The sequence below is a fragment of a genome, unplaced genomic scaffold (assembly GCF_019419815.1).
Source record: "Pyrus x bretschneideri cultivar Hongxiangsu unplaced genomic scaffold, Pyrus_bretschneideri_v1 Contig37, whole genome shotgun sequence".
Taxonomy (NCBI): domain Eukaryota; kingdom Viridiplantae; phylum Streptophyta; class Magnoliopsida; order Rosales; family Rosaceae; genus Pyrus; species Pyrus x bretschneideri.
Window position 1 is genome coordinate 1676637 of NW_025999690.1, and position 12130 is coordinate 1688766.

A 12130-nucleotide genomic window follows, 5' to 3' on the forward strand; every position below is an offset into this window, starting at 1 on the left:
TTTTTTTTTTCTTGAACAAACAATATTATCTATACTAAGAGGACAGAGTAGGCTTAACCTCATAATGGGCTAGCAATAATGTGGTTCAAACTTGTCTTCGGCGAGAATCGAACATAAGACCTCTCACTTACAAGTGAAGAAAAATCGTTGTACTAAGTGGCCAGTTGGGCTTGAATATTATTCAAGACAAAAAAATAAAGAAACGTCCTTTTCTTGTACGTCAAGTTATACAAAATTAATAATGTCTCCTGTAGAAAATTGGAGTGACAAATAAATCTTTCAATGACTCTTTTGGATATATTATACCATATTGGCATTGCTAATACACTATCAAAGATCCGCGTAGAACCTTGTGGTCGCCAGGAACAGCACTACATTCACGTTATGTTTGGGTTTGGTTCTAATCTGGAACTGGAACGCATGAAGAGCCACAGCCATCACAATATTTCGTTTTCCTTTTGTACTCGGACCAAAGCGTTTCGCAAGCGAAAGAAAAACCTACAATCGAAGCTTCATTCCAGCATTGCCAACGATCACCAGAAGTTATATGATATGTTGCAACAGTAGTATACGGTAAAGCAATATAATCATGCAGGTGGGAGAGAGTGAGTAAAAAAATTTCTGATTGCATTCTCTATACAATACTCAGAGTGTCAAGGTATTTAACCAACTATTAAGTATGGACTCCTTCCTATACACAAGCATCGTAACCTCAATCGCGTAATGAATACCTGTCCTCTTGAAAATATTTGATCCTGGTTTTCTCCTGACAACATTCCCTGTTTCTACCTTCAAACAAGAAATGAAACTTTTACACCTTTTGATGTAATATAACCTATACAATTACTCGATATAATTTCTATAAGCTTCCCGTGAAAATGGTTTGTAGCAGCGACATGTATATATTGATGGGACCTGGACCTGCAAACCAGCAATAAGAAATATTAACCGAGCAAACTATTCCAACGTTCTTTCAGGGAATTGTGTGCCTTTGAACAGGAAATGGCCTCCAAACTAATCCTTCCGTCAATAGGAGTTTCTGTAGCTAACCCCAGCCTTAATAATGTAGCAACTGCCTTGTCAACTGGCATTTCAACCTGCATGAGTTTAAAGTTCAAGCCAACAATCACTGGAAGCACAGACAGGGGGAGGCAGTGCCTCCACGGTCCACCCCTACAATATATTAAAATTGACGTGCAACAGACGTTGGTGTTTTACCTTTAGTTTAAACACATCATACATAAATCTTTCGCAGTCGTCTCCAACACTCTGGCGACACGTGAGCTGCAGTCATAGAAAAAAATATTGGTGCTTCGTGCAGCTAAAGAAATGCCTAAAGCAAGAAACATACCGAACTTCAGATCGAGTGCAAGAAAATATATGTTTAAACCAAAAACAAGAGCTTGTACAGATACATCTGGCCCTCTCAAACTCACAATTATGACAAGAACTTTGCCCCATGAATCTTAGCAGTTCAGCGAGTAGATATTTTTTAATGGAAACTAGAAAGACTCTTCATTGTAGCCATCAATTTTTGTAAGACCTTGAATGATCAAATAAGTTTAAACCATTGCTCTATGTGCCTCCTAGGCAAACATTCTATAACGGCAATGGCATTATCAGCAAAAAAAATCAATTAGGATCAAATGTTCGACTATGAACATGATAAGGAGAAAGTACCTTGTTCTCTTTCTGCACACACTCATCATTTTCAGCTATCTTTTGATTTCCTTATCCATACCACTACCGATTTTTTCACTTATTATTCAGCTATGCTACTCAGTGTACTCACAAGCCTTGTTACAGCCTGCTGTTATTCTTTGCTGCCTATGTTTTTCCGATTCATCAACAATATAATGTTCATATAGATTCATTCTACATGAGTTTAAGAGAACAATAGTAGTAGTGTACTTTCAACAAAAATATGTAAAGGTGATAATTTATAAGAAGCAAGCCTAGTAGTCGATTTAATGAACAAAGATCATAGTGAAGAGTAAAATTACTTCTAACATGAAGCATAGCACTCAAGTTAGGCAGTGAGATCAAACCTTCCCCTTGTTTGCTTTGAGAAGGATTGCATACGCCAAAATGGCCTCCTTGTACTGCAAAAAGTATAGCAAAGGATGTCATGTAGGGAAAGTACAGGATACCAATCTAATAGCAGGACCTAACCTAACATGTGACTAAACCATTTAGTACAGCAACTAACTGAATGAGGCAACTGATTTAAGCTGTTTTCTGGTTTAATTTACAGAATGCAACTTATTGTTTTTAACATTGTCATTGTTTTGCTTTTGATATTTAGGAAGTTCTCCCTAACTTGTGTAAAACTCATTGAATTCCCAGTAAATGAATCCTTATAATCTCTAAGCTGCTACTTTCCCGCCTTAATGTACCCTTCTCCCTACATATCCAGCGACCTCAAATAATTGAAATAGTTTCATACTTGTTGCTGTTCAGAAGCATCCAGAAGAAAATGAACTGAGCCAAATCCACTTGCCAAGGTTTTCTCATAGAGCGTCATGTTGACTAGAAGCTGTAACAAAAACCTCCTTTAGTAGATCACTACTTAAGTACCTCAGATTAAATTAGCATTTAGAACTATGTAACTGTACAAATTTGAATCCAAAGATATAGTTGACTCACTTGATACCTATCCCACGTCTGTTTGTATCCCAAAACCACACGGGACACATAAATTATAAGAGCGCTGATTGCAACCACATCAAGAACTATTGCTGACCTGGTATTAGATTAAACTAGGATATGTTCATGACAATTACAGAGAAATTTAACTTGGAAGAAAAGGCATATAATGTCCTAAATGTACTGCTTTAAAATATGCACAGCCTTAAAGAGTATAGAACATAATGATGTACCAATTGTTCTTGAACATGTAAACAAAAAAAAACAAAAGGAGGAAACAAGTACTTTGAACAAGGGAATGTCCACACACCCACCCATAAAGAGAGAGAGATCTAGCTATGCAAACTACTTGAAAAGTTAAAAACAAAGAGAATACATACGGGGAAGATAAGACATTAAAAAATTTGTAGTTTATGAAGAATGCCGAAAGCCCCAGTATTGAGGCAATGTCCAAGCGCACCTGCAAGTTAAAACAGTACACGGAAATGAGGCTCAAAATCTGAAAGGGCTTTGTTCAATAATCAGACAGATCCTACTTAATTTTCTCCTAATTCATCGGTCAAATTATACAGAACCAAAGTGACTAGAATTCAATTCACCGACACTCCACAAGAAGGAAGTGGGATTTGGCTCCAAGGGTGACAAAACCATAAACAACCAACTAAATAATTTTAAGCATCCTTTATGTGATAAGATGCATAGATAAGTCATAGCAACAAAAACCAAGCTGATAAAAACATTCATTAAGTTTTCAAAATGTTTATTAGTAAAGGACTAGCAAGTGGTAAAAAAATAAGTCAAAATTATTAGTAAAGGACTAGCAAGTGAAAAAAAAAAATAAAATAAAATAAAAAGGAAGTCAAAATTTAATAAAATGATGGTACTCAGAATCAGGTGAGGAGAGGAGAGATACTTCAGCAAATTATGGATCCACTAAGCTACATAATTGTTAGCATGTAGCAAAGATAAACATACCGTGTCTATGATACGGAAAGACAGCTTTTTGTGGGGAAAGATAACCTACAAAGTGAAACAAATGAGAATACCATAGGCTGGCACAGAAAAAATTACAAAACCATATGCTAGAAGAAATGAAAATTACAATGGATGAACTTTAAAATTGAGACAGAAGTATTTACTGGTAGATCCGGAATGGGAATTTTCTCATAAATCTTTAACTGCAACGATGGAACAGTAGCATTGTAGTCAGCATTCCTGCCATCTACTTCTTGGGTATAAAGCAAAATTAATTCTTGAAATGCTGCCTCCTGATTTCCAAAACACCATATACTATTACCATGACCTTGTAACTTGCATATCCACAAGTAACAGAAATACTAATAACCGCAGAAACTTTGCTCATACGAAATGGGCAATAAGGAAGTGAATTAAACTATATATGAGCAATACCTGGAGGATGGACTGAGAGAAGAGAATAGAAACAGAAGTTTTTAGCATTTTCCAAATATCATTTCCACAGTATTTCCTAGTAGCAGGCCTCCATATGTCACTGAGTGATATCCTTGATAAGAAGATCGGCCTGAGGAAGCAATATTACTATTAGCTGACCAATAAAGTTCCAACTACAATATCAATGCATATAAAAGCAATTCAATCAGTTAAAAATGTAAAATCACTTGTTAAAATAACATTACACCACCAATCAGTTTCTTTGGCCAATCGAGTAACGTTTAACTTCCATGTGAATTCTTCAAGACTAATCTTTACTGCACAATCACTGCTATAATCATTTCTTTTGTGACATAACTGGTTGTATAATCATTTTTAGGTTTTTGGTTTGAAAGAGGATCCTTAGACCTAGTACAAGTTACAACACATAGTATTCAATTATAAATAGTTGAAGACACAAAACAAATCAAACTTTGAGAGATCAACACCACACGTTCAGCTTGAATTCATTTAGTCAAGAATATTAATATTTATTAATTCTTTTAGCTAGTTAAGTTCAATTTTTTCTTTTTGAATTAGATGAAAAGAAGAAAGCAGCTGGAAATAGAAAAAAACATGGATGAAGTATGATGAAATGTGAAGAAGTAAAAGGTAGTGGAAAAAACCTTGCATAAGGGTCAGAATCATTAGTATCGCCATCCAGCTCAAATGGTGTTTCTGGTGTAGGGGAAATAAGTCCAATCCATGAAAGCAACTTCTTTAGGAGCCTTCCACGGGGTCCAACTGAAGATAAACGCCCTTCATAACGAGATACTGCCCTCTGTGCCGCCAGCCAAATTGGGAGGTCTTTATTTGATAGTTGCTCTACTCCCAGCAGATCATCAAAAGTTTGTTCGCTATAACGAAATGCTTGCTGGAAAACAGACAATTCCTTAAGCCAAAGCTTCATTCTTTTAGTCAAGTCTTGTACTTCTGGTGTTTCGCAAGCAACTTGGAATGCCTGTCATAAACCAAGAGAGAAAAAAAATGTCAAACTAAATATAAAGAAACTGAGAAAAGGAACAGAAACCTGAAGGATGCTGCCCCAGGATGAAGGCAGCCATTGTTCTGAAAAACACAATGACCTCAACTATCCAGCTCCCAAATTTCGCCAACGGTTTTGATACGATGAAGAAGGTTCCTTGTAGAATTTTGGACTGTATGTACTCCAGTTTTTCTACAAGTAGTAGACCCTTCTCCCTCTCTGTTGCATATCCTCGCCTGAAAGAGGAATTGACATTAACTTGAAAGCGGTCGGCTCAATAAAAAATGTTCATATAAATTTATTGTTCAGCGATCAAAGGTTAATATAAAAATGAAAACAGAGGACTGAGCCTAAAAATATACTCACCTGAATATAATTGCGTTGGACTCAGATGCCTTCTTCCAGTCAACATATATGGGCAAAGTAAGGAGATAATCTGTGTTCAATGCAGAAGTCAGCATTAAATCCCCTTCGGATAGTTCTTCAAACTGAGCATCATTAAGAAGTTGCATGAAAGAACGCTGGAAACGAGTGGAAACAGCAACTCTACAACACAAGAAAAGATTGCATAGGATGTCAAAGGCTTCCATACATGAGTCTGAACAACAACTAAAAGTAAAATAGAACATAAACATACACTGTGCCTGCCTCTTAAAGGTTATACCATCATTCTTTCAATCTTGTCAAACTTTTACCCCAAAAGTTACTGACCTTGTAAAGCAACATGGACAACGAAAAACTACCACCTTTGTCCTATTTCCCTTATAACAGTTGATTTCATACCATGAAATGAGATGAAGAGTTCTCTGCTGATACAAATGAAATTGACTAGGATACTTTGTAACAAATTACAAGCATATGCATTATACGTACCCACATATACAACTTCAACCCGATATTAGAGCAAGTATATTAAAAACCGGCAGCACTAAGGATTATCCCTCTAACATTGAAGGTTTTCTAAGCTCCTAACTTCTGCTGTATAAGTTTCTAAATTACAAATTTGTTTATAAAATCATAAAACAGAAGAAAACTTGACTTGTAGAGCAACTGGTGATACCTCTCAACGTTCTTAGCCGGAGAACCCAAGAGTTTTCGCAACTCCAAAACATAATCTAACTGCGGCATTGCGTTTCCACCTTCATTTTTTTCATCCTCATTTGCCTCAATGCTCTCGACTCCATTGATGACACTCCCATTAGCAGAATCCGAGCTCTGCCCATCAACCAAATCGCCATTTTGCTTGTTCTCCGCGGAATTCGATTTGAAATAATCAGCTCGCATTTCTTCCAAAATTCCCTTGTGCTCGGCGTGAAGAATGGAGTCCAAGCACCTGCAAAGCAAACAGCTTTTCATTGAATGTTCAAAATGTCCCAAACAATCAGAGCCCAAACGACGTCGTTCAATTGGGGCTTACGAAGAGAGAAGAAGAAAGCTCTGCAAGTCATCGTCGTCTTCACCGTTGCTGTCCTTGAACAAGTTCAAAACGACGCCGTCGAGAAGCTCGGCCTTGGAAACGGGGATGTACTTCTGCCTGGGGACCGGGATTTTGGAAATTCCATGGTCTTCTTCTACTTCTTCGGCTTGGTTATGATCGGGAACGATGTCGTTTTGCTTCTCGGTCTTGCCGGCGTCTTTCAAGCTTATAGCGGCGCCGGTGGTTTGGGTTCGCGGAGGCTCCGTCGACAGTTCTTGGAAGCTGGCGAGAAAGCAGTGAGCAACTGATGGTGGTGAAGGAATTAGACGGCGCTGTTTTGCGGTTACGGAGAGAGCTCCGAGGCCGGTGAGAGCGTGCCAAGAAGCTGACATGATCGCAAAGCAAAGGAGGTCGAGAGAGCAGCAGAGCAGTGTACCACTGCCAACCCCACGTATATACGATAAGGAAAATACATAACAGTACCCAACCCATCTTTATGGATGGTTGATTGTATTAGTAGAAAACTTCATTTACTCATTGGTATATATGATTATATTAGGTACACGCATTTCAATACATATATTTCAATACAATTATTTAGGTACATTAATTTGGTATAATATATTTCGATATATACATTTAAGTACATTGGTTTAATATAATAAATTTTGATGCATATATTTGGGTACATACATTTCGATACACATATTTATGTACATTAGTTTAATATGATACATTTCGGTACGTACATTTGGATATATACATTTTGGTACATACATTTCAGTATTAACATTTAGATACAATAAATGAGTTTTTCAAGTTAAAAGAATGTTAAATAGAATTAATAAATTAAAAAAACTTTTGTTTGGTCAAAAAATAAATTAAAATGTGTATATTAATAAATTTAAGGGTAAATATCAGTTTATTATCCTCAAGTTTTATGGTTTTCAACATTTGGTACATGAAGTTTTTTTTGTCCAAGAGTCATACCTAAAGTGTTAATTTTGAGATAATCTCATACATCTGTTGGTTTAGCTGTTAAATCAGTTGTTAACTGATGATGTGACGTCCCCGTGGACAATGACTAGGGCATCACGTGTCAATATAGGGGCCACGTGAATATTAAAAAGATTAAAAAAAAAAGTTTATGGGCACAACCATATTCCCCTTCCCTCATTCTTCCTCCCTTCTCTTCCCTGCACCCATCATCCCGGCACACCCACCCATTCCCCACATTCTCCCTCCCTTCTCTCCTCTTCTCGTGCACCCACCCACCTCGCACACCCACCCATTCGCCCTCTCTCCTTTTGACCCTGTGAGGCCTAGGCGACCCTTCACTCTGCCACCATGATGCGGATTTCCAATTTTAGGGTTTTCAGTCTCTGATTTCCAATTTCAGTTACTACTACGGAAGCTGACAAGGAAGATGCTTCCAAGGTGAACAAGCCTTCAATTTCTACCCAAGACGACGCTTTACTGTTGCCTAAAATTAACACTTATGACTCTAGGACGAAAAAAAACTTCATGTACCAAATGTTGAACATCACAAAACTTGAGGGTAGTAAATTGATATTTACCCTAAATTTAAATATTTAATGGGAGACATTGAATGAAATACACATTAATTATTTTGAATTAAGGACACATTAAGGGACTATAATCAATATGTAATTTAACACCAGGTTTATTTTAAATTTATTCTTCAAGGATTAAAGTTAGAAAACCCCTTATATTATTAATTAAGTATCGATTAACGTGCTTATTTTTTATCGATGACGAATCATTTGATTTGCAAATTTGGTTTGAAAATTTAGTCTCTCTAGTATTACGTGAAGATTTATTGGACAAGAGATACAGACCTGACCTTGAGGGTAGTCCATGTAGGCGTCCGCTTAGAGGCCTCACTTCGGAGGGGCCCTCAAAAAATTTTATATCTTGTAAATAACATATAAATACAAAAAAAGTAAGAAATATCACAGTTCGTTTGTTTGTGTAGTGAAAATGTTTGGCTTCCCAATCTCTCCACTTTTATCGATTTTTTAAATTAACTATCATATGCTTTTGAAGATTGTACTTTAAGGTAATCAAAACTTTGAATTTATATTTTGGTTTTTAATAATTTATTACAATGGATTATTTTAATATTCAATTCGTTAATGTAATGTTGATTTTAGAAAAAACACAAGACAAACAATTGGCGTTGTTGAATTTATTATACTCGTCAATCAAGTTTTATTGTTCTTTACTCTCTTGATCATCAAGTTTTATTATTCTTCACTCTCAATATTAGACTCTTGACTGCAAATATTTAGTGCATGTGTGTCTAAAAACGTGAGACGTGTAATATTTAAGTAATTTTTGTGTGTGTGTGTGTGTGTGTGTGTATTTGGTAAAAGTTATTTTTTATTACCAACCAACCAAAACATATATACAAGCTAGCTATAGGCCCAAAGTAAACATATAAACAAACAAAACATGGGCCAAAAACAAAATAAACACAAAATGAGTCAATCAATAGATATGGTTCACAAGCTACACAACATAATCTGGAAACTTCTAATGTAGTCTTCGGCTCTATTGTTCCACATGATCCATCCAATTCCTCTTCCACTACCGAGCATTGCCTCATCAATCTCACCTTCCAACTCTGATCCGTTCATCAATGTATAAAGAATCGGGTAAGGGTGGCAAACGGGTAAAGCAATTGTGGGTTGGGCAAGTAACCTAAGTTAGGTATGGGCCGCTTCCAAATGTTTTGGAAAATAAATGGGGCAGGGCAGGCCTGTGTCATTTATAGGGCGGGCCAAGTCCTAAACCCTAGAAAAATAGGGCCCTGGATCGACCTGTTTCTAATTATAATGAACGGTCGAGATTGAATAATAACCTATCATCCAATATGAACCATTAGTTTCTACCCTAATCATCCCGAGTCCAGGTTTCCAGAATCAGCCTCACTCCCACCTTTCCACCATCCATCACTCCCTCAACTCCCTCGACTCCGACGACATCCTAAAGAACCTAGCCCATCATCGCCACTACGACCAACACGATGGCACCACCCATCCAGCCATCCTCCTCGACGACATCCCAAGACCCAGATAACCCAAGTCCTAGAACCTCGATTCTCTCCTCTTTGACAACACTACCGCCACCGACCACCATCACCCTATCACCGCCGTTGAGGACACTACTACCAGCCATCATCCCATCACCACCGTCGAAGATACTACTACCAGCCATTATCCTATCACCGCCGTCGAGGACACTACTACCAACCATCATCCCTCTAAAATTTAGGTAATTTTGAATTAGGGTTTTGTTATTAATGTGAATTTACGGTGTAGGGACTTTAGAGTTTTTAAATTAGAATTTGTAGATTGATGAATATCGAGAATTTTCTTGGGTGTTGATTTTACTGGGTTAATTTGCCCTCCAATTGCGTATTGGGACTTTATTTTCGTGGGTGTTGGGGTTATGGGAGGGAGGGGCAAATGGCTATAATCAATGCAAGTCGAGCTATATACCTATTTAGTTTCTTGTGGTTCTTACTTTTACATTATTAGCTCCTATATGGAAATTTTCCAGGGTGAATAAACAACATTTAAGAGCTACTTGCTTCTTTTACTTGACCGGTTATCTGTTTATTTAGGCTATATGCCGAGTGAAGACGGCTACCCAATTGAGGAATATGCTCTAATTAGGGTTTTTGTGCTTTTCTACAAGCTTAGTTAGTTTGTTACTGTGTTGGTTTGGTGTTCTGGATCTGAAATTTTGAATTTCTTTCTTTGGTTAATTTCATTGAGTAAATATTTCGTCTTTGCAATTTCTGTTGTTTGGGATTTTGTTATCTTACTTTAATCTTGGTATTTGGAAGTGTTAAATGAAAGTGGAAATGCATAGGTGCTTTAGATTTCTGTATTATCCTTTCGAAATTAGGATTCTCGTGTTCTTTTTCAATGCATGTGGAAACGGTTAGATTGGGAAAGAAAGTTTATTTATTTCCTATTAGGGGGTTGAAGCTCCCTTAATCGTATTTACTTGTGATTCTCGTACACAATGGCTATGAAAGTGTAGCCACTGCATTGATTGTTTATTCTTCACATGCTTTCGTTACTAGACTTGCTTTTCGTGATTCCCAACGGTGAATGTAGAAAATTGTCTCTTTTTATGTTTAGTGTAAGTGATTATCAAGTTGGTTTTTCTGGCTGCAGGTAACTGAACCAGAGAAGTATGGCTACTTTGCTGATTAGAAGAAAGTACTAGTCTTCTTCTTTGGAACCCAACAGATGTAAGTACTTGATGCTATCTTGATTAACTTTAACTAAGATCAACGGTGGTGGTTTCCACTGTTGTGCAAGTCAACAATTGATTAGTTATGGCTTTCCTTTCAGATCAGACTTACTGACGGAAGTTAACTTTGTACTTTATGATAATATGATGTCATGTTGTGTTGAGTAAGGTATGATTACTATGATTGTATTGAGTTTTGAAGAATGAAGCTAATTACATTGTTCTTGTCTCTCAGACTCTTGAATATTTTGTATATTGATTTGATCTTTAGATGTCTCTCAGATGTTATTTTGAATGTCTAGGATTTGATGTATCAAACGATGTTGGACAATGTAATGTTGCTATTTTGGATGTATTGTTAATCTATGGACTTAGATGTTAGACTTTGTAATGTTTAGATTGGATGTGAATCTGTGCAGGGAGTGAATTTGTGCAAACTGTAAAATCTGCAGACTGCACTGGTAGTGAATCTGTGCAAATTTTAGGTTTTTTTTTCAAAAAAAAAAAAACCAAAGGACTTGTGGACCCGACCCGAATTGGGTCGGGTTAAGTCTGGTTCCTATATTAGAAAATGTTGTCCCCGGCTTGGCCCGACCCATTTCTTTTAAACCCAGGTCTGGTTCGATCCCTTCAAAATTGGGCCCGACCCATGCCCAGCCCTAGAATTAGGGATCAAAGAACTTTAGGGCCTCACTTCAAAACCTCGCCTAGCACCCTTAAATTTTCAAAGCTAGCCCTAAAGAGAGAGTAAAAATTCAAGCATACATTCTCATGCGTTCATCAAAATTTATAGTATTATTTGAGACACTGAATTTTATAATTAGATAAGTTTAAGACTTAAACATGGATAATTGTTTTTGTCAAATTAAATATGGATAATTTAAGCATGGTATAGGGTACAGTACTAGTTTCAGACAAAAAATTGACTTATAATTGGTAAACAACTCATGTAAGCTTCGATATTGCTCCCCAAACATTTTAAGATTATTATTATTATTTTAGAGAAAAAGAAAATTCATTCCAAGGCAACAACCACCACAAACAAAGAAAGCTAGAAACACCTGACCAATAAAACACAAATAAGCGAGAAGGGGAATATAAAAGACGCTACCAAACACGGCTACCACGTTTTCCCCATCCCTCAATAGCCCTGACTAAGAATGAGGACATGGTAATCCATCTTTGTTGAAAATTCTCACCAACGAAGATGAGGGTTTGATGACCCAGACAGAATCGTTCATCTCCGCTCCACGAAATCTAGCGACAAAGTTCGCCCCTTCATTCCCCAATCTTGACACCCAGAACCACACACAGTTGAGATAGAGACACCTCAATTTCCCTAT

The 12130-nt window shown here is 37.0% G+C and overlaps 1 protein-coding gene across 4 annotated transcripts; it reads right to left on the reverse strand.

Annotated features, from left to right (window-relative positions):
- Window positions 1-606: 606 nt before the first annotated feature.
- Window positions 607-6971, reverse strand: LOC125468320. Of its 4 annotated transcripts, none has more exons than XM_048563930.1 (14): window positions 6498-6970; window positions 6141-6413; window positions 5447-5626; window positions 5181-5316; window positions 4722-5056; window positions 4057-4186; window positions 3786-3914; window positions 3622-3666; window positions 3027-3106; window positions 2647-2743; window positions 2447-2536; window positions 2049-2102; window positions 1219-1284; window positions 607-1097 (listed from the first exon to the last, which is right to left on the reverse strand). In XM_048563930.1, exons 1-14 carry the CDS (start codon window positions 6887-6889, stop codon window positions 945-947), a joined length of 2160 nt encoding a protein of 719 aa, XP_048419887.1. In that variant the 5' UTR covers window positions 6890-6970; the 3' UTR covers window positions 607-944. The 4 variants fall into 4 exon arrangements, 3 of the variants coding, with proteins under 3 accessions (XP_048419887.1, XP_048419888.1, XP_048419889.1); XR_007250698.1 differs by having other exon boundaries at window positions 1023-1097; window positions 2004-2102; window positions 6498-6971; XM_048563931.1 differs by lacking the exon at window positions 607-1097 and having other exon boundaries at window positions 1234-1333; window positions 6498-6971.
- Window positions 6972-12130: the final 5159 nt, after the last annotated feature.

Bases quoted from the DNA above. Each gene is read 5' to 3' on its own strand.
- LOC125468320 (XM_048563930.1), bottom strand. From the start codon at position 6,889: ATGTCAGCTTCTTGGCACGCTCTCACCGGCCTCGGAGCTCTCTCCGTA. The intron at 3,107-3,621 runs GTATGTTTATCT...TTTAACTTGCAG, and splicing joins CTTTCCGTATCATAGACACG to GTGCGCTTGGACATTGCCTC. The intron at 2,103-2,446 runs GTATGAAACTAT...TACTTTTTGCAG, and splicing joins ATGCTTCTGAACAGCAACAA to TACAAGGAGGCCATTTTGGC.